This window comes from Mya arenaria, chromosome 1, assembly GCF_026914265.1.
Source record: "Mya arenaria isolate MELC-2E11 chromosome 1, ASM2691426v1".
Lineage (NCBI taxonomy): Eukaryota > Metazoa > Mollusca > Bivalvia > Myida > Myidae > Mya > Mya arenaria.
This window is the reverse complement of record NC_069122.1, coordinates 47,181,742-47,204,613: the sequence shown is the minus strand read 5'-3', so window position 1 is coordinate 47,204,613 and position 22,872 is coordinate 47,181,742. Positions and strand designations below refer to the sequence as shown.

The 22,872-nt window shown below is 35.2% G+C and overlaps 1 protein-coding gene across 3 annotated transcripts in view; it reads left to right on the top strand.

Annotated features, from left to right (window-relative positions):
• LOC128234024 (DNA mismatch repair protein Mlh1-like) overlaps positions 1–22,300 on the top strand; it is a 59,684-nt gene extending 37,384 nt beyond the window's left edge. Inside the window, exons 9-19 of one of the 3 annotated variants that reach the window (XM_052947977.1) lie at positions 3,549–3,661; positions 9,415–9,508; positions 12,018–12,238; positions 12,506–12,737; positions 13,174–13,280; positions 14,213–14,321; positions 14,989–15,052; positions 15,326–15,490; positions 17,965–18,057; positions 21,057–21,170; positions 21,533–22,300. In XM_052947977.1, the coding sequence (XP_052803937.1) occupies positions 3,549–3,661; positions 9,415–9,508; positions 12,018–12,238; positions 12,506–12,737; positions 13,174–13,280; positions 14,213–14,321; positions 14,989–15,052; positions 15,326–15,490; positions 17,965–18,057; positions 21,057–21,170; positions 21,533–21,694 (1,474 nt within the window). In that variant the 3' untranslated portion in view covers positions 21,695–22,300. Of the gene's footprint in view, positions 1–3,548; positions 3,662–9,414; positions 9,509–12,017; positions 12,239–12,505; positions 12,738–13,170; positions 13,281–14,212; positions 14,322–14,988; positions 15,053–15,325; positions 15,491–17,964; positions 18,058–21,056; positions 21,171–21,532 lie in introns of all 3 variants that reach the window. The other 2 variants (XM_052947969.1, XM_052947986.1) reach the window with 2 other exon arrangements.
• The last annotated feature ends 572 nt before the right edge of the window (positions 22,301–22,872 follow it).

Genomic DNA, 22,872 nt, shown 5'->3' with positions numbered 1-22,872 from the left:
TAAAGTCCCTTTAATGTTCATTTTTTGCTGTTGATTTGTATTTATATCAAAATCAACCAAGTTTCTGATTTACTTTTGGATGGTTACAAAATTTTCCTTCACATATTGGATTTAGGACATTGCCCTCAGGGAGCTGAACTGATATTTCAAATTTAGCTTTTAAAATACAAATTTAGATAGATTGACATTTGGAGTAAGCTGTTGTGACCAGTTACCCAACTATAATAAAATATATATATATGATAAAAATGTTTATACTTTTACCTCGTGTTCTAATCAATTAAAATGGTTCCATGCAGAATTGTGGTTGCCATGGCAACAGAAAGGAAAAACTGCTTAGAAACCTCTGGTCCAATTTTGACATAATTTTACAGAAATGCTTTTGAGGTGACCCTGTATCAAATTCCTCTGCTTCATGTTGTTTTAATTCAATGAAATGTTCCCTAGGCGACCAAGTATCAAATTCCTTCACCCCATTGTGATTCAGAAAAACCATGGCTGCCAGGGGCAGGGCAGTTTTCACTATATGTCTATATGAAAAACCTCTCTTCAGAAACCATTGGCATTATTTTAAAATATTTACACAGAATGTTCTTAATGTGATCCTTTTATCAAAATTTTTATTTTTATTATTTATTTATTTTTTATCCTTTTTATGAATAATTTATTGTTTCACAATCATTGAATATATATCAACATCTAACATCATGAACTTTTTCACAGTTACAATGTGCTCTGTTGTTATATAACTTCAACATAAATTTTGTAAGAGTTCTGGCTTTTTGTAACTTTTTTATGTTTTAAGACTCCTATTTTAAAAACGAGAAATAATATATTTTCACCTGAGGAGGTAGAGCGGGGGTGTAAAGTATGTACTTTTTTATCAATAACTTTATTTTTTGTCTAATCAGGTGAGCGATATAGGGCCATCTTAGCATTCTTGTTCTGAAACAATTTTGATTTTGTCAAAAGACTTTGTCAAAGCCTTAAAATGTTTTAGTGTACATTATAGCATAACTACCCAACTTGTCCAATAGACAAAAAAAGTGCATGTCATTTTTTAGCCCCTCTGACAAGCAGTAAAATGATAAATATCTTGTCTAAATTTGTTGGTGATAAATGGTGGTGTGTAGTACACTATATATATGGTACCCATCGGAACACATCGGCCATTTTCCATCAAAAACAACCTCAGATGAATATGAACAGTTTACAGTGTCATCATTCTGTAGATTTAACTATGCCATGAGTAGATCACAAATTAATTTCAATTTAGCAATTAAACCTGAGGACTTTGCTCTTAGGATTCTTAATTTCACTTCACTGGGAACTAATTGAAATGATGTACTGGCAACCATCCAAGGTTGTTTTTTTTATGGAAAAGGCCTATCAAGTGCCTATATAAAAGGCCTGGTGTTGTCCGTTTACAGGGGCCTATATGAAAGGCTTGGTGTTTTCTGTTTACAGGGGCCTTTATAAAAGCCTGATGTTGTCTGTTTACAGGGGCCTATGTAATAAAAAGGCCTGGTATAGTCTGTTTACATGGGCATATATAAAAGGCCTGGTGTTATATAGGGGCCTATATAAAAGGCCTGTTGTTTTCTGTTTACAGGGGCCTATATAAATAGCCTGTTGTTTTCTGTTTACAGGGGCCTATATAAAAGGCCTGTTGTTTTCTGTTTATAGGGGCCTATATAAAAGGCCTGGTGTTTTCTGTTTACAGGGGCCTATATAAAAGGGCTGTTGTTTTCTGTTTACATGGGCATATATAAAAGGCCTGGTGTTTTCTGTTTACAGGGGCCTATATAAAAGGCCTGGTGTTTTCTGTTTAAAGGGGCCTATATAAAAGGCCTGGTGTTTTGTGTTTACAGGGGCCTATATAAAAGGCCTGGTGTTTTGTGTTTACAGGGGCCTATATAAAAGGCCTGGTGTTTTCTGTTTACAGGGGCCTATATAAAAGGCCTGGTGTTTTCTGTTTACAGGGGCCTATATAAAAGGCCTGGTGTTTTCTGTTTACAGGGGCCTATATAAAAAGGCCTGTTGTTTTCTGTTTACAGGGGCCTATATAAAAGGCCTGGTGTTATATAGGGGCCTATATAAAAGGCCTGTTGTTTTCTGTTTACCGGGGCCTATATAAAAAGGCCTGTTGTTTTCTGTTTACAGGGGCCTATATAAAAGGCCTGGTGTTATATAGGGGCCTATATAAAAAGGCCTGGTGTTTTCTGTTTACAGGGGCCTATATAAAAGGCCTGGTGTTTTCTGTTTACCGGGGCCTATATAAAAAGGCCTGTTGTTTTCTGTTTACAGGGGCCTATATAAAAGGCCTGGTGTTTTCTGTTTACAGGGGCCTATATAAAAGGCCTGGTGTTATATAGGGGCCTATATAAAAGGGCTGTTGTTTTCTGTTTACAGGGGCCTATATAAAAGGCCTGTTGTTTTCTGTTTACAGGGGCCTATATAAAAGGCCTGGTGTTATATAGGGGCCTATATAAATAGCCTGTTGTTTTCTGTTTACAGGGGCCGATATAAAAGGACTGTTGTTTTCTGTTTACAGGGGCCTATATAAAAGGCCTGGTGTTATATAGGGGCCTATATAAAAGGCCTGTTGTTTTCTGTTTACAGGGGCCTATATAAAAGGCCTAGTATTATCTTTTTACAGGGAGCTACATAAAAGGCCAGGTATAGTGCCTGATTAAAGGGCCTACATAAAAGGTCTGGTATTGTACCTTACAGGGGCCTACATAACAGGCCTGTTATTGTCCATTTACAGGGGCCTATGACTTGTCTGTTTACTGGGACCTATGAAAAAGACTTGGTATTGTCTGTTTAAAGGGGTAGACATAAAAGGACTGGTATTGTCTGTTTTCAGGGGTCTAAATATAAGGCCTTATATTGTCTTTTTACAGGGTTCTATAGAAAAGGCTTGTTATTGTCTGTTTACAGGGGTTTATAAATAAGGCATAGATATTTAGTCTGCTTACAGGGGCCTATGAAAAAGGCCTGGTGTTGTCTGTATACAGGAGCCTTCGTAAAATTATTTATATCTCTAGTTATAGGAACTTGCTCCATTGTTTTTGTTAAATACCTTTTTTTGTATAACGAAATAAAGTGTGTGTTGCAATGCATTAGGATAGTTAAAACTAAGATACCAAAAGCTGGAACCCTTCAGCAAATGCTGATATTTTCTCAAATATCGTCTTTGAACCAAAATTTTCAATAGCATTATTAACGGCTTTGAGCGATTGGTTAAAGGTTAAAATATCCATCCTTTTAGCCCATTGGTTTTCTATTTATTTATTTTACTTTACCGGTGTGGGTTCACACCCCACTAAAACCAAATGACATTTTTACATAATGATTGAATTTTTTTCTGCAATTTCAACATCATAGAGTAAAATAGTTTTATAATATGTGTTTTCAGATGCATTACCAGGAAAACTAATTCACAGGGGTGCATGAGAAGACCTGGTATTGTTTTCTTCTCACATGGCCTGGTACTTTCTATGTACAGGGATCTGTAATAAGGCCTTGTGATTTTCTATTTTCAGGGAACTTTTGGAAGTGGAGCACACAGACGACAGGTTGTCTTATAAGTTACATGGATTTGTCACAAATGCCAACTACAACATGAAGAAAGGCACACTCCTTCTTATCATTAATCGTAAGGAAGTTCAATATTCTTTTTTATTAATTGTTACTACTAATAATGTGACTGTAGGTAAGGTGAGTGAGTATTGGTGTATCTTAAGCTTGTTTGTCCGGTATTTTTTTGTGTGTGTTTTGTTTTTAGTTAACTGATATAGTAGTAATGCAAAACCCTTCTCAAAAAAGTGCGGAAAACGCGCGTTTAACGCGCGTTAAACGTGCAGAAAACGCGCGTTAAACGCAGCGGTATTGGCACTGCGTTTTAAGCGTATTTTTCTTACCGAGTGCGTAAAAAGTGAATAAAATTGAACAGAAAAGCGCACTTAAGCTTATTTTTAGCACTAAAAACGCACTTGAGTGTATTTTAAGTGTGTTTTTTAACAAAAAAATACACTTAAAACGAACTTACACAAAAAACACGCACTAAGTGTGTTTAAACCGCATTTTTTTTGATAAAATGCGCACTTAAAACGCAGTTGAGTGCGTCTTTTCTGAAAGTGCGTATTTTACCTCCAAAAAGCGCAGTTAAAACGCACTTAAGTGCGTTTTTTTTAGAAAGAATACACACTTCTTGAAAGTGCGTTTTTAGTTTGCTTTTTGGAGGTAAAAACGCACTTCTAGAAAAGACGCACTCAACTGCGTTTTAAGTGCGCATTTTTGGGTTAAAAACGCAGTTAAACGCACTTCAGTATAGAAGTGCGTTTTGATCCCTAAAAAACGCGCTTAAAACGCACTTCCGTTTTTACTGATTAAAAGTGAATCTTTTGCACCCAAATTTTATGGAAAAAAAATGCGTTAAAAGTGCATTTTTTTCTGCATTAAAAGAGCATTTTTCTGTGTTAAAAAAGAGCACAAATTCACTCAGGTGCATTTTACCTGCATTAAAAGTGTCCATTTTTGCAAAAATAAAAAATGGACACTTTTAATATATTATTTATATATAAATATATTGAACCATCAAAAATGGAACACATTTGAATAAATAAATACTGATTTTGTTTCATTTAAATTTCCTAAACATGAGTTTGTGTTACATATATAAAAAAAATATCTCATAATTAATTTAACATGACACCTTGTAACTGGACATACCGTAATGTATTTACAGTCAGACAAACAAGTACATATTTGTAAAATTTAGCAATAATAAAATAACCTTTTACTCAGTGGCAAAAATAATTGATAGAAAATCATGAAACTGTAAGCTACAAATTGGAAAAAGACAGTCTCAAGAATCTTTTGTTATATTTTTGTCAAATCTAGAGATTCCTGACAGCTCTGGAATAAAACAGGGTATCATATTTTAAATAAGTAATGACTTTATTATGCCCCCTTTTGAAAAAAGTGGGGTATATTGTTTTGCACATGTCGGTCGGTCGGTCTGTCGGTCGGTCGGTCGGAATACCAAATGGTTTCCGATCAATAACTTGAGAACGCTTTGACCGAGGGACCTCATACTTGGTATGTGTATTGGTCATCACCAGCAGATGAACCCTATTGATTTTGAGGTCAGTGGGTCAAAGGTCAAGGTCAGTGTGACCTTTACATGAAAAACGGTTTCCGATCAATAACTTGAGAACGCTTTGACCCAGGAACCTCATACTTGGTAGGTGTATTGGTCATGACCAGCAGATGAACCCTATTGATTTTGAGGTCAGTGGGTCAAAGGTCAAGGTCAGTGTGACCTTAACATGAAAAACGGTTTCCGATCAATAACTTGAGAACGCTTTGACCCAGGGACCTCATACTAGGTAGGCTTATTGGTCATGACCAGCAGATGAACCCTATTGATTTTGAGGTCAGTGGGTCAAAGGTCAAGGTCAGTGTGACCTTTACATGAAAAAACGGTTTCCGATCAATAACTTGAGAACGCTTTGACCCAGGAACCTCATACTTGGTAGGTGTATTGGTCATGACCAGCAGATGAACCCTATTGATTTTGAGGTCAAAGGTCAAGGTCAGTGTGACCTTAACATGAAAAACGGTTTCCGATCAATAACTTGAGAACGCTTTGACCCAGGGACCTCATACTAGGTAGGCTTATTGGTCATGACCAGCAGATGAACCCTATTGATTTTGAGGTCAGTGGGTCAAAGGTCAAGGTCAGTGTGACCTTTACATGAAAAACGGTTTCCGATCAATAACTTGAGAACGCTTTGACCCAGGGACCTCATACTTTGTAGGTGTATTGGTCATGACCAGCAGATGAACCCTATTGATTTTGAGGTCAGTGGGTCAAAGGTCAAGGTCAGTGTGACTGTAAGCTGAAAAAAGGTTTTCTGATTGTCCATATTTTTTTAATGCATGCACAGATGATTGGGATTGATGTATAAATGTTTGTATAGAAATGATTTTCTTTTATGTTACTATTTTAGTTGGGCATTTATTTGCCTTCTTAAGTTATCATAAGTAGATGACCTGCCTCATATGCATCCAATGACAAATCAGCTGTCATTTCAGTCCATGCATATTTCATTCAATTGTCCAAATATTTCTGGCAACTTGGCGCTCAGGGGGCATAATGTTTGACAAACATCTCTTGTTAGTACTTAAATTGATTGACCCAATTTGGCCAGTTTCCAATAACTGGTAAGCCATGTGGAAGATGACAGTTTTATGACCCCTCCAAAAACCAACACTGTAATCATTTGTATGACTTTAAAGGTGCTAGTGTGCATATTTATGGAAACATGGCAATTTCTGCTTAATATGTTAATATTATATTAACATATATAAGGATAAAAACAAGTGCATCTTTATAGAGTTTTAAAACTACATCTACTATCTGGGACCAATAATCCTACTTCCAGCTACTATCTACACCAGCATTGTTATTATGCCCCCTTTTGAAAAAAGTGGGGTATATTGTTTTGCACATGTCGGTCGGTCTGTCTGTCTGTCTGTCTGTCTGTCTGTCTGTCGGTCGGTCGGAATACCAAATGGTTTCCGATCAATAACTTGAGAACGCTTTGACCGAGGGACCTCATACTTGGTATGTGTATTGGTCATCACCAGCAGATGAACCCTATTGATTTTGAGGTCAGTGGGTCAAAGGTCAAGGTCAGTGTGACCTTTACATGAAAAACGGTTTCCGATCAATAACTTGAGAACGCTTTGACCCAGGAACCTCATACTTGGTATGTGTATTGGTCATCACCAGCAGATGAACCCTATTGATTTTGAGGTCAGTGGGTCAAAGGTCAAGGTCAGTGTGACCTTTACATGAAAAACGGTTTCCGATCAATAACTTGAGAACGCTTTGACCCAGGAACCTCATACTTGGTAGGTGTATTGGTCATGACCAGCAGATGAACCCTATTGATTTTGAGGTCAGTGGGTCAAAGGTCAAGGTCAGTGTGACCTTAACATGAAAAACGGTTTCCGATCAATAACTTGAGAACGCTTTGACCCAGGGACCTCATACTAGGTAGGCTTATTGGTCATGACCAGCAGATGAACCCTATTGATTTTGAGGTCAGTGGGTCAAAGGTCAAGGTCAGTGTGACTGTAAGCTGAAAAAAGGTTTTCTGATTGTCCATATTTTATTTTCTTATATAGTAGACAGTAGAAATTTATATGTCACTAAATGCATGAGTTGAAGTATCAGTTTTCAGTGAACATCTAGTTTAATTATGCCCCCCTTCGAAGCAGAGGGGTTATATAATTGCTTTGCACATGTCGGTCGGTCTGTTGGAAGACCAAAGCTTGTCCGAGTGATAACTCAACAATTCCCGGACCTATGGTCATCAAACTTGACATGAAGATTAGGTATGACCAGTAGATGACCTGCCTCATATGCATCCAATGACAAATCAGCTGTCATTTCAGTCCATGCATATTTCATTCAATTGTCCAAATATTTCTGGCAACTTGGCGCTCAGGGGGCATAATGTTTGACAAACATCTCTTGTTTATTAAAATATGTGCACTAGATTGAAAGTTGACAAACAAAAGTCCCACAAGTAGTCAAGCGTCAAAACAGTGAAATTAACAACTGAAATAAAGAATACATACCATGACCTGAGTGCTTTCACATGTCAGTTTATCACAAATCATCAAATAGTGGTATTGTCATGTTTCTAATCATAGTTCATATTTACCTGATCTAATGATCATTATTTTATTTCACTAATCCCTTTAATTTTAATTTGTTTTATTGGTGTAAATCCATTTATTAATTAAAACATCATCAATATTCTTTTAATGAAATCCCAACAAAATGGCTACCAGTAGCTTTGATTTGAAATTGGCTCCCTAAATGCTGAGATTTAATTGGTCCTTGGTACAATCAGATAAGATCAGGCTTATCATGCATGTTGTAAAATTGGAAAGGAAATGACAAAGAATTTGGTAGTCATTACAAGAAACTTAAGGAATAATAATTCTATAAATGTTGTAATTACATGCAATTGATTCTTGCCTATAAGTAAAATGTGTTCTTTTGATTACACAATAAATAAGAAATTATAATATATTTTTGATTTTTAAAATAATCTTTCTTTTTATTTCATTATTTTATCTTTTTTATTTTGAAGGTATATTGATCAATAATAAAATGCTTATTTACTGGTTGATTTATTCATTCATTCATATTCTTGTATTTATGTGTGTATTTCATAAATGTTATTTTGAGAAGGGCATGATTCACATTAATATTAAAAAAAGTAAAAGATTCACTTCTTAACAAAAAGACGCACTTAAAACGCACTTACTGGTGGTCAGAAAAATATCAAAATAAAAGACGCACTTAAAACGCACTTATTGGTGGTAAAAAAAGAAACAAAATAAAAGACGCACTTTTCCCTTAAAAGATCCACTTAAAACGCACTCTGCTGAAAACGAAAACCTAAAAGATTCACTTTTAACGCACTTCTGTATAAAAAGTGCACTTATTGACAGAAAAAATACACTTAAACGCACTTCTGTTAGAAAAGACGCACTTATTCACACAAAAAACGCACTTCAGTTAACAAGAGACGCAGAAAAAATACACTTATTTAGAAAAGATACACTTATTACGCAGTTATTCATAAAAATACGCAGAATAAATACACTTTTTCAGAAAAACGCAGGAAAAATACACTTTTTAGTGCGTTTTAAGCGCGTTTTGGTAAAAAGTGTATTTTTTTTTGAGAAGGGAACCTCTGTACTGCAAAAACTTTGACCATATTCAAAACCCATACATGCCATATCCCTGGCGGAGGGGAAATCCCCCCAGGCATTCTGACCCATCCCCTGGTCCCCCGCCCGGGTATCCATATCCCCTGGAATTAAAAAATAAATAAAAAAATATATTAAAAAATAAATAAAAACTACATGTAGCTCAAGGTTGACAGTGGAAAGCATCCATAATATTATGAGTGTGAAATTCCATGAAGGACCATGATAACTTAGTCAAAAAAATATTGTAATTAGAGTATGTTTCTGTATTTATTCTTGTATCATAAATGTAGATATTGCGCAAAATTTCGCTGCATAAAAATCCCCTGGTGTAATATCAAAATCCCCTGGAATTCAGACCAAAATCCCTTGGGAAGCCTCTCAGAAATATGGCATGTATGAAAAACATTGCTTTATCAAGACCTATATTTCTTTGATAATTATTGATTGTTCTCCATTGCTTCTCTGTACAATACAAAAACGTGTTGTCTGCATCAGTAATTATAAAAAGGTTGACAATCATTTTGTAACATTAGTAAGCAGTTCCCAAATTTTTACAACATATATATTTCATATCATTACTCAACATTCAAATGCCATTCTTTATAGATAGACTGGTAGAGTCAAGTGCCCTCAAGAAGGCTATAGATCTTGTTTACCAGGCCTATCTCCCGAAACACACTCATCCATTCCTCTACCTCAGGTAAGATTAACATGTTATTAAGAATAATAGATAATTAATGTGATAATTAATGTAATAGTACATTATTTATGATATTAGTTACACTTTAAATATCTTGAAATTTATTTAACAATGAAAATGATTATATTCAATAAATATTATAACTCACTTTTTCTCCCACCTCAGATAAGTAGATCCAATAATTTAACCATGCTAGATATTCTTATCTTATTCTTAAAATGCCCGTATGGAACTCCTTTTTAACGGTCGTCACATTATAATTACCTCCCTTGTTGAAGACTGTCGTCTGACGCATCATGGAAACCTTGTCTTGTGGCAATATTTAGAATGCTAATTAATTATTTCTCGCTTCAAATGTCACTATAAAACAGTTTTCACGCACATTTCAAGAAATAATGCGTCACTCTCCTCTGAACTATTTAAAGATCGAATTGACTGTTATCATAACCGAATCGCTGCGTGCATATCCTTGACAACCACATGCTATCGCATATCCATACGCAATTATTTTCACTTAGTACAAAAGAGTTCCAGGAAAAAATACATTTTTACTTAATTTTGTTTAACTGAGGTGGGATAAAAAGCATCTACCATAGCCGCTCATGTAAGATAGTTTCATCCCGACCCTCGCACAGGGTGTTTTGCAGAAACTCGGTAAACCTCGTTTCCGCAAAACACCCTACGTTCGGGTCGGAATGAACCTGTCTTACACTCTCGGCCATGGAAGATACTTATAATCTTATTTGAAAATTTTCATTTTATGTTTACATGTAGCCTTTGAGATGAAGGATAAATACAAAAATCCTCAATTGATAATTTGAAAAAAAACCTTTTTATTTTAAATAATATTAAAACAGAAACAGTGTAAAACAACATACCTGTGATTAAAGATGACAGATACCCCAATGAGAGTTTGTAACTTTATTGAACTGACCCCTGGACTCAGAACTCATGGGTGTAAAACTGTCTTTGAGGCTTAGTTGTCACCAGCAATCTTGCCATCTTAGAGTTTTACTCAAGCTAGAATTATGGTTGCTTTTGAAATTGTCTAAGACTCTTTGTCATGTTTGTAGCTATCACAGCTTGCAATGATTGTGTTAATATGTCAGCCTATTTCTAACTGATAAGCCAGGACAAAGAAGCATAAAGGTGATAAATATAGTGACAACAGTTAGGTGTTAGGAAGCATTGAAAACAAAAGGGGAAATTATAAAATGTATCAAATGTTGTATATAAAATTAAGATACAATATTTTAAGTTATGTAAAAAGGAAATAATTATTCCATATTATATACAGTAAAACTGCAATTACTTGAACAGGCGATACCTCGAAAACTGCTGGTTGGTCAAGGTTGTGGCACAGTCCCGACCTCTCTTCCTTCTATTTTCATATTAAATACATTGTATGCAGCAATTAAGCAACATTGCCTGTCCAAATGCTCAGGCTTATAAATAACTCAATGTCATAATTTCACACATTTTCCCTAAAGAGCATTCCAAAATAAACAATTGACAGACATAAAGAAAATGAATAAGGTGTGGAAACTGATATTTATCGTTTACGCTTGACCGGTATTAATTGATAAAGACATTTGAAGAGGTGGTTGTGAGAAGATAATGATGAGAATTTAATTGTAAAAAAATGTTAATGAGTAATTAACACATGAATAAAACCCTACCTTAACAGTTGAACATCCGGCGGATCCGTGGTCTTGAGGTAACACACTTGACTATCAATCCAGGGGTCACAGGTTCGATCCCCAGTCGCATCACTAAAAAAAACTAATCCGCTTCCGGGAGGGACGTTAAATGGGGGTCTCTTGTGACTAACAATCTTAAAGGAGCACTCGCTGAATGGGCAAGGCCCGAGTGCGAGTATAAATAAGCTTACACACCCATGAACATCCTACCCTGCAAGAAGAATTCCTTCTCATCAATTATGTAATAATACAAAAAAATGTTAAGGAACTGATGTAGTTTTCCTTTTTAATGATGAAATAAAAAAAGTGAAGAATTTGAAAAAGAAAATTTGAAATCTGGTATAACACTACTAGATGTGTTTTGTCTTCAAAACTTGAAAATAAGGCATTTCATCAGGACAGAAATGGAAACTGGGGAAAACTCTAAGCCTCAGATAACTGGAGGTTTTGGGTTGCACTCTGGCATCCTCAACTTATCACAGTTTAACTATATGAGAACAATTTAATGAAATGCAGAAGTTGGAATATTTGTTATTTTGGAAATATTAATTATGATAATTATTTCAATATTTTGACATATTTTATAATGCAAAAAATTATCATCATAATTTACGTAGAGTCTCTAGGCTTTGGACCCCATAGATTAGAAAGAATTATCATAATATATGTTTAATTTTTCAATGATATATTCGTTCTAATTTGAGAACAAGGGAGTTACTTGAATAGATAATTATTTTAGAGTGCTTCCAAATGCAATGAAAAATTCAGAGATGAAACATTATGATCATATGTGAATTGTACTTTTTCAGCTTGGAAATAGCTCCACAGAATATTGATGTCAATGTTCACCCAACAAAACACGAGGTACGCTTCCTACATGAAGATGCAATCATAGAGGGAGTACAGAAGGTTATAGAAACTCGCCTGCTAGGGTGTAACTCAAGTAGAACATACTTTGTACAGGCTCTGTTGCCTGGGGCGACCAGCATTCCTGAAACTGACAAGGAAGTAGCAAAGTCTTCTGCAGCAGGTAAATCAGATCATGCCTTTGTATCTTCTGGCTTGAAGTAACGCTCTTTTTTAGTAGAAGTATTATGTCCCTAAATAATGACAATGTTTTTTTGATATGTTAGAATTGAGATAAATTTGAATAGTTAAGAACCTTAAATGGCCTTACAGATGTATGAACCCAATTAGATACATCCATCAGGACAAGTATGGTAGCTGTTAAATTCTCAGTTAAATCTTATATTTTGTTAAAGGTTTTCACTTAACATGAATTTGATATTATTAACAGAATCATCAAACAAGCCATATGCCCATCAGATGGTCAGAACTGACAGTAAAGATCAGAAATTAACAGCATTCTTTAAACCACCCAATCAAAACACTGCTCAGAAATCAACCAATCAAAATGCAGCACTGGAACAAACCAATCAAAATGAAGCTCCGGAAGCCAATCAAAATTCCCAAGGCAGTGGAAATCAAGAAATGGATATTGACAAACCAACCACATCAAATAAGAATAGGTACATGTATGACTATAAATTTATTATTATCTGCAGGCTGCAACTTATATTCATTTCAATGCTATTCATCCTCAAGGGTTTGAATTAGTGATTGATATGTCATCACTATAGTCTTTTATTACTTTTTTGAAAATCACTTTCTCAAGTATTTTCCTGATTTTTCATCTAACTTTGTATCTTTGGTTCACTTTTGCAGTCACAAAAGCAAAGGGAGAATTTTTTTCTGTTCCAAATTTCAAGCTGTTGATTATATAAGCTTGTCTGTTTTTCAAGGAATAAAGTTTAGGTTTTGTGATAGCGTTGGTGTTGCTGTGCAAATCTTTAACCTTGGCCAAAGCATTCATGAAACTTGCAGTTAAAGATATGTCAGAAAATAGTATCATTCATGTGTTTGTTGAAGGATCAATAGTTTCACCATTTCCTATCTCTGCAGCAGTAGTCCAGTGTCCCTGCCTAAATGTGGCAGCCAACCAAAACGACGAGAAATTCGCCTTACCAGTGTGCTAGATCTCCAGAAGGCAATTAAAAACAACATGCATTCAGGTACTTCATTTTCATCTCGACCTTTCGAAGAATAAGAGCTATACAACTCACCCAAGCAAGCGTTAGGTGTGAATGCATAACCACAGGCATAACTAAAAACCTATTTAAGGTACATGTATTAACATGAAATTTTAATATTTGTTCACTTTTCCCCTTTTTGGTGAAAAAAACCCAGATGAGTGCTTGTACCTGCTTAGTGTTAAAAAGGTGATTGTGTAAACAATCAAATGTGATTAAAACTTAGAATATCTTAAATATGTTTTCATCAAACTCTTTAAATTGTATTTCAAGGCAAAATGAAAATGTTACATAAGACGTCTGTGCTAGGTTTGTACGTTGGCCAAACTTGTCCCAGAAGGAGTTCAGCATCAGCTTTGCCAAGGATCGAAGGCCTGAATTTTTGCATATCCTGTCATAGTCTAAGAGTATACCTTCTTTGTCATAAATTTTTTGCATATATGACTGCTTGTCATTTTCTGTCTTGCACCATTCAGGCCACCCACTGGTCTCCTGTTTGAACCTTTGAATATTAAAGTACCGTCTCGAGCTAAATACTTTCTATAATTACATATATATGACTCATAAATGTTTAACCAAGGAAAGGATTGAGCTATGTCATCAGTTTATGGTGCTGTTTTTCAGGCTGGTAAATCATTAGAAATTGTATGGGGTTGAAGTTATTTTCAAGTGTGTTTTTCAATGAAAAAAGTCTAGAGACAGTCATAGCCTTGGTGTCGTCATCAAAATTTTAAAAAAAACTTGGCCATAACTCAAAATCCTTTAAGAAAGTAAACTGAAACTTGGTGCTCATGTTCATTTTTGAAGCAAGTTCCATAACTCTGGCTGAAATGTTTGTCACATTATGCCCCTTGATGGATTGAGGACCATGTATGAGTGTAAATATTTACTTGTTGGTCTTATTTGTTCACCAGGAGTGCGGGAAATGTTTGCCGACCATGTGTTTGTTGGATGTGTGGATGAACAGTTTGCCTTGATACAACATCAGACAAAACTGCTTTTAGTCAATACCACAAAACTCAGGTAAATTGTTTCCTGTTTTGTTTGGTAATATGTCTCCTCAAGGCTAACTTTAGTTTTTGGAAATCCTGTTTTGCAAAGGATAATGTAAATGTTAAACTCTTTGTGTTTCAAAGAAAAGGTTCAAGGTATTATCTAATTCTAAATGCTCTTATAAAAGTCTTCATTTAAAAAATTTAACCATGGCCATACAAAGTATTTCTCATGAAATTTGGTACACATGTTACCAATGAAAATATGGACATGGGTTTCAGGGACCGTAACTCTGACATTAATGATAGTTGAATGATTCCCCTTTATCAACCAGTGAAAAGAAAACAGACGAGTATTTGCATCTGTCTGCAGTGCTCTTGTTTGTCATGACCTTGAAGAAATATTGATTGATATTAAAGCGGTAAAACAAACTAAGCCATATCAGAGAAATGGCTACCAAATTCCCATCAAACTTAGACCACACTCTTGAGTTATGATTTTACATAGCCAGAACAAGTCGTTTCACTCTTGTTGAAGATTGCAGGTGTTAGTTTTATATAAGATTTGTTCATAGACCTTCAAGACTTTGCTTTGAATGGCAACAAACTTACGCTTGACTTATTTTGGGTAATTAAAAGTTGTTAGTGTTTATCTATTTATGTTTGATGGGAGTCTTGAAGACTGTTGTATTTTCCAGCGAGGAACTGTTCCACCAGCTGTTTGTATTTGATTTCGGCAACTTTGGTCTCCTTCGACTTTCGGTAAGTGAAAGAAGGAACACTCGCAAGTTGTCTTAAAATTACCCCTACAACATTAGATTTCCTCTACAACATTTAACACCACTCTTGCGTAACAATTTGTCAATGAGAGTGATTGATATAATGTTGTATAAATTTGTTTCACATTCGTTGTGAAATGGATAAGTTTAAACTTCAGTAAATAAGAAGTGGAAGGAAGATGTGATATTTTGTCATTGAAGTGCAAGAACTCTATAGAAAATAGTCATAATGGGAAATCAACGTGTTTTTCTGCAGGAGCCAGCCCCGATCTATGAGCTTGCCATGATGGCCTTGGAGATGGAGGAGAGTGGCTGGACAGATGGGGATGGGCCGCGGGAAGACCTGGCCTCGTACATCGTCAACTTTCTCTCATCCAAGGCAGACCTGCTACTGGATTACTTCTCCATAGAAATTGATAAGGTGTAGTTTATTTGTTATAAAGTGGAGTTTATTTGTTATTAGCTGGAGTCATTGTTAGAAAAATTCTTGGTTAATAGAAAAAGCAAAATAAACACAATCAGATTAGTCACGAAAAGACATGGCGGTGTGCACTACCAATGTCCTCTTGTTGAGCGTGGACCTGTTGCTTGATTAATTCTCCATGGAAATTGATAAGGTAGAGTTTTGATATGAGCAGAATTTATTGTTTTAAAAAATCTTAGTTTATAGACATTGTAGAATGGGTCATAAGTGGACCTATGCTCGAGTTTATCCAAGGCTGATATGCTGCTTGATTATTTCTCCATCGAAAAGATTCAGGCCTTGTCTGTAAATATTGTTGCTGTCGTTTTTTAACAAAAGAATGTTGAGATATGGTCATAGCCTTGATTTTACAGTTCTTGCTATTTCATTTAAATACTTTAATCTTGGCTTTAACTCAAAATGTTGAAAGTCTGTATATGTCACCGGTGACAATATACCCAAACTCGTACTTAACCAAGTGCCATACCGTAACTCTGGCTTAAATGATGGTTGTGTATGCTCCTTGAATGACAGCAAAAAAACACATGAAAATTGGAAACCACTTATGGTGCTCTTGTTATTGTATGTTTGTATATGCTGACTACAGATGTAGTTAAATTATTAAGCTTATTGTAAAAATGCCTAGCTACCATTTAAAGGTGTATCATGGCCCATAACATATACGGATATAATGATAACTTGAGTTTACTTGACCATCTGAAAAAAAAAATAGGATAAAAAATTCCGTCCTCTTATAATTTTTTGTCTTACCATATATAACTTATATAACATGAAGGCCATGTATTCATTTTTATACCCTTGTACAATAATGATGAACAAAGAAATAGTTGTCTATGGTAGGGAGGTTTTATAAAAAGAAGTCCAGCTCAAACAATAAGAAGAGAGCCTAAGAATAAGCATTTTTGCTTTGATTCTCAATTATGAAAAAATGAAATATTTTTTATTGATGTAATTACCTTGTTTTATTTTCTTCTCATCATATTTGATATCATATCTTATTTATTTGCGTAAATATGTTTTATGTTCAATCATAATGATTAAGTATTGGTTATACAATAAGACGTCAGCAGCCAAGCTGGAAACAAAATATTACTGATACTACAAATGCAGAGAAATAAGCTGCATTTTACCGAAATCTTTAGTCATTTACAGAATAATTTAAGTCCAAGAATCAGGCAAATACACTTACTTTTCAATACAGTTGATTTTTATTGAAATGACTTTCTTCATGGTAATTTTGTTTAAATAGGGATTCTGACTATTAAAAATTCGAGTTGTTCGGCTTGTTGAGGGCAACATCTAGTACGTTCCCAAAGTTTTTAAAACTGCCAGTAGCAGACCCAGACTTTTATTTTGATATTTACAATTATTTTATTCAATTAATTTCAAAACAAGGGACATGCAAATTTTATTTATGAGAACAATGAATCTGAAATAACATTTCTTGTTTGCCCAATTAAATTGTGTTTATTTTTTAACAATGCATGATTTCTGTGATTTGAATATTTGTTTATTGTCAAAACCTTTTTAGATTAAACTATGATCACTAGATTCGAAATTTAATACACTACAAATACTATATTCATTATTTTAATTTCTAACATTATTTTAATCAAAAGAAATTCTACAAAATATTAAAGTTGTTATGCATAGGTGTCATTGGAAATATAGTATAATATGAAATCAATTGAAACATCTTCAATTTTTCACAGGAGTTGTGTTTCTCTATAAATATTCAACCAAATAATTTAGACAACATAATAAAAATTATACCACTGGATTGGAAATTCATTTACCTACAAACTTTATATTGAACTATAATTGATTAAACCAAAAGAAATACTAGAAAAATAAGTTAGAAATGCATAGGGGGCAATTTTTCAATATTCTCCAATAATCTCCTATGCAGTAGGGGTACTTATAGGGGCTTATTATCTATTGGTTTCTGGTTATCAATGTACTGATAAGCCATGCAGTGGCAGGCCTAATATGGCTGATTTGACATGAGGGAAAGGGTTAAAGCTGCACTTTCACAGATTTACCGTTTTCCATTTTTCTTATTTTTTGTCATGGAATTAGCAAATTTTTGTGTAAATATCTGCTAGCCAGTGATGTAAGACTGTTTACAAAAGATCATATCGCATTTTTTCATATTTCCATTCCAAATTTAATGTTTTATGGCTTAAACTGTTAAACCGTTACTAACGGTTTAAGAAAAATGCATAAAACATCAATTTTGGAGAGGAAATATGAAAACCTGCGTTCTGATCTTTTGTTATCAGTTTTTTACCACTGGTTTTCAGATATTTACGCAAAAAACTGCTTGTTCCAAGACAAAACATAAAAAAGTTATCAAAACACTCACTTTGTGAGAGTGCAGCTTTAAATAGGCTAATATTAACCCATTGCAGTCAGGAAATCTATGTACCTTACCCCTCGTGCTGGACAACTACGTGCCTGACCTTGAAGGGCTGCCCATGCTGGTTCTTAGAATAGCCACCGAGGTAACGTAATGATTTAAATTATTCATTTTAGACTGGCAACCCAGTATATGTAATGGTTTAGATTATTCATTTAAGACTGGCCACCCAGGTTTAATATATGTAATGGTTTTAATTATTCATTTAAGACAGGCCTTCGAGGTTATGTAATGGTTTAAAACATTCATTTTAGACTGGCCACCCAGGTTTTGTAATGGTTTAAATTAATCATTTTAGACTGGCCACTGAGGTAATGCAATGGTTTAAACTGTTCAATTTAGTCTTGCCACGGAGATAATGTAATGGTTTCAATGATTCATTTTGGACTGGCCACTGAGGTTATTTAAGGCTGATCAGACAACTGTATTGGTATATGGTTTGGTTCCACAGTTGTCGGAGTGTCCAAGACTACAGGAATCTAGCATGTGTCTGTGAGATAGAATACTAATTACTTTCCTTATGGAAGTGCTACATTTAGTAATGAATCATCTGTACTGGAATAGGACAATCTGAATGTACTGAAGTTTACAAACGTGTCCCAGACTTAGTTTGAAAAATATAATATATCATTCAAAAGCTACTTTAGAGCATTAAACGGGCTGTACTCCGTATGATGAAATAGCGGGGGGAAAAAGAAAATTGTCGAAAACTGACATAAACTTGGTATCGATACATACAATGCATTGAAACTTACTAACTGAAGTACCACAAGTTTACAATTGATTTATTTTTCGCTGTTTTTTTCGTATTTTTCCATTAAAAAAGATATGTCTACCTAGTAGAATTTATTTCTTATGCATGATTGGCTAGTCAGTGTTATCACATGATATTACCAAGTTAGGTATATAGCTTAGATATTCCAACAATTTAGGTGAAGGCTTCATGGCAAAGTGGATACAACACTGGACTGCAATTTTGGCAACCCTGGTTCGAACCCGGTCTCCCGACTCGATTTTTTTTTACATTTTGGTATTTTTTTACAATTATGATATCAAAGAGTAAAACATTCTATTAAATAATTTTCCTGAGATTCGTTACAGAAAACTTTTTTTGGTTCCATTCTGGTGTACAGTCCCTTTAAGTGGATTCAATTGTCAGATGGATTTCTTTGGAACACCAGACTTATGCCGCTTTAGTGTTGAACTTTAGTTCACTCACTTCCTGTTTAGGTACAGTACTGGGATAAGGGAAACAAAGTACCATACAGTATGGTCTCTTTTCCATAAGAAATGGTATTTGTAAAGATGATGATGGGTGCTGTAGGCAGGCATATTCTAGCTTTTAAAAACCTTTTATTTAATGCTAAGACCCAGTTTAGTCCCTAAACTTATTAGCAACATTCTGTATTATTTTGATCGGCTTCATTTTGAAGTTTATTAGGGTTTAAAAAAAAAACAGTGGGAAGAAAGCTGCAAAAGAGGTATTGGATTCTAAGGAAGAAAAGTGCACATGGTTAACTGTACGGCTGTGAAGAGCTTGAACATTATGTATTTGACAGAAAATGTCAGGAATAGTGTTTAATTGAAGAAGCATTGGTGCCAACTGCCAATAATGTAATGTTTGTTTATATTTTTAATCATATCATAAGTTTTGACTAAACAAACGGAATATTTGATTATCTTAATCATTTAATTCCATGAATGCAGCAGGGTAGAATTGCTGGTCTCAATGAGACCAGAAGGATGCTAACATACATTGACAGGGTGCAGCACCCTGCCATAACAGTATAAACACAAGCTATAACCTTTTGTTTGCTACACATGTATATATGGCTATAAAGTTCAAGAACCTGAAAAAGGTGACATCTTGTTTTTTCCACTTTAGAACTGTATGTGTCTTATCAGATTATATTTATGGTAAAGGTCATGATGATATTATTTGTATCCTTTGAACAGATGGATGACATAGTTCATATCATTTGAACAGATGGACTTGAATATTAAATAGTTCATATCATTTGAACAGATGGACTTGAATATTAAAAGTCACTCCGGTCATTGACTTTGAAGGAGTTATACTTTTGATGTAGGATATTGTTGTGGTGTTTATGTATTACAAATTTTCATCTTGATATGTCCTTAAAGATTCTTATCCTTGCCCACCACATTCCAAAAATTCCAAGCCACAAGGTCATAGCCCAGATTGTTTTATAGAAAAATCTTTGTTATAAGATTCAGATCTTGGCAGTTTCCTCCCTCCTTATCTTGGCAGTTTCCTCCCTCCTTATCTTGAGATGAAGATGACATATAAGGACAAACTTAGGTATGTGGGCAGCTGACATCAAGATATTGCTTTGGATTAATTTTGGTTTGGTGGGCTGAGGTCAAATTTGCTGTTACTAAGAATAGAAATAATAGTTTAAGAGTTGTAACTTGTGATTGATTTTAAGGTTGGATGAGTCAAGGTCATGGCCCCTGCTGCTGAAAGTTGAAAATAATGGTTTCTGCTCAATGTTTAGTGATAAAACTTGGTACATGTAGGCTCAGGTCAGCAAGGTCAATGTCATTGTTACTGGACATAGAAAAACTGTTTCAGTCAATAGAGTTAAACATAGCGTGTTGTGTGATGCATATTTCATATTTGAATTGCATTTAGAGTTAGTGGGTTCAAGGATACAGGAAGTTGTTACTAAACACTGTAAAGCTGTTTCTCCTTAATAACGAAGGAATTTTTGGAAAAAAAACCCATATCATGATGATATTGTTTAGCAAGCTCATGCAAAGAAGAACTCTGGGAGTGTATTTTAACACATGTGAACTCAACTGGTGGTAGATAATATCTACTGCTTTTGAGACCCTTCTACCACGCTACCATGGTCCCTACAAAATCTACCACTTTTGTTTAAACTGCCACTTTAAAAAAAAAAATGGGGTCTAGGGTTCTGATATTAAAATTAAAAAATCAGTTCCTGCTCAATAAGAATAAGGACTAGTGATGAAGATTGCATTTGGGTTGGTGGCCATCAAGATCAAGATCCCTTTCATGTCATGTCTTGTTGACAGAATATTTTGTTTTAACTTCAGGTTGACTGGGAAGGGGAGAAGGAATGTTTTGAGTCATTTTCCCGAGAAATGGCTTCATTTTATGCAGTCAGAAAACCTCTCTTTGCTTCGAGCACAGCTGCAGTAGACTCAAAGGTGAATATATTTGTATGTTTGTATACTCAAGTGAAAATGGTAACATTGTATCAATGTTTGTACAATGTAAAAACTAGCTGTGATAAGTTTAGCTAAAAAAAGGCTACCGTTTTTTCTATTATTCAGGAACTGACATCAGTGTCGGCATCATAAAGTAACTTAAATCTTGGTCAAAACTGAAACAAAACCTGTAAAAGAAAAACAAGCAAACTTCCACAAATGTAAACAAATTTACCATATCTTATAGGACAAAATTGAATTTTAAGCCCAAATACCCTGGCAAAAATATTTGTAAAATTATTGATCAAAATTATATTTGGTGCTTTATCCATTGTTCTCTTCTTGTAAATCTCACATTGCAGAATGACGGTGAAGAGAGATCGTCGTGGCGATGGACCGTAGAACATGTTCTTTACCCGGCGTTGCGAACCTTTTTCTACCCACCCAAACCCATGGCAACTGACACGACCGTCCTGCAGATAGCTAACTTGCCCGATCTGTATAAAGTGTTTGAGAGGTGCTGAGACTGAACAAAACATAGAATTTCTATATACCCGGCAGATGGAATGGCATATAGTCTCTTAGCAACTTGATCGATTCATAAAGTAAAGATGCTGAGACCTGAAAGATGTTATAAGTTTCATTAAGAAATTATTATGTTATACTTTCACAGCAACAGATGGGAGCTTCTTTTAAATCAATGACTTGCCAGAAATGTGAATGGTGAATACTGAATACATTACTTTTCATTCATGTCAACTCTAAGCCCAAGCAGACTGGAGTGTTCTCAAGATGCTTACTGGCTCATGTTTAATAGTTGTTGGATTGTGATGATTCATGTAATACCCCAATTTCAGGGAACAGACTTGTGTCTTCAGATAGCTAACTTACCTAATCTCTATAAAGTGGTCAAAAGATGTGGAGTCTTAATAAATATCATTGTATTATGTAGCCTCGAAGCTTTTGTTACTGACTGTAGCCTTATACAGCAGCGTTCTACAGACAATTTCTTAGTCTAATCGGTATAAAGTGTTTGAAAGTTGTGGATTGTTATGTGTGGACTGGATGCTATCCTTCTGTTCGAGGGGTAATGTAGCCTCTATGCCTTCACAGTAAAACAGCCTCTAGGCCTTGACAGTAAAACACCCTCTAGGCCTTGACAGTAATACAGCCACTAGGCCTTGACAGTAAAACACCCTCTAGGCCTTGACAGTAAAACAGCCTCTAGGCCTTGACAGTAATACAGCCTCTAGGCCTTGACAGTAATACAGCCACTAGGCCTTGACAGTAAAACAGCCTCTAGGCCTTGACAGTAATACAGCCACTAGGCCTTGACAGTAAAACACCCTCTAGGCCTTGACAGTAAAACAGCCACACGGCCTTGACAGTAATACAGCCTCTAGGCCTTGACAGTAATACAGCCTCTAGGCCTTGACAGTAAAACAGCCACTAGGCCTTGACAGTAAAACAGCCACACGGCCTTGACAGTAATACAGCCTCTAGGCCTTGACAGTCATACAGCCACTAGGCCTTGACAGTAATACAGCCACTAGGCCTTGACAGTAATACAGCCACTAGGCCTTGACAGTAATACAGCCACTAGGCCTTGACAGTAATACAGCCACTAGGCCTTGACAGTAATACAGCCACTAGGCCTTGACAGTAATACAGCCACTAGGCCTTGACAGTAATACAGCCACTA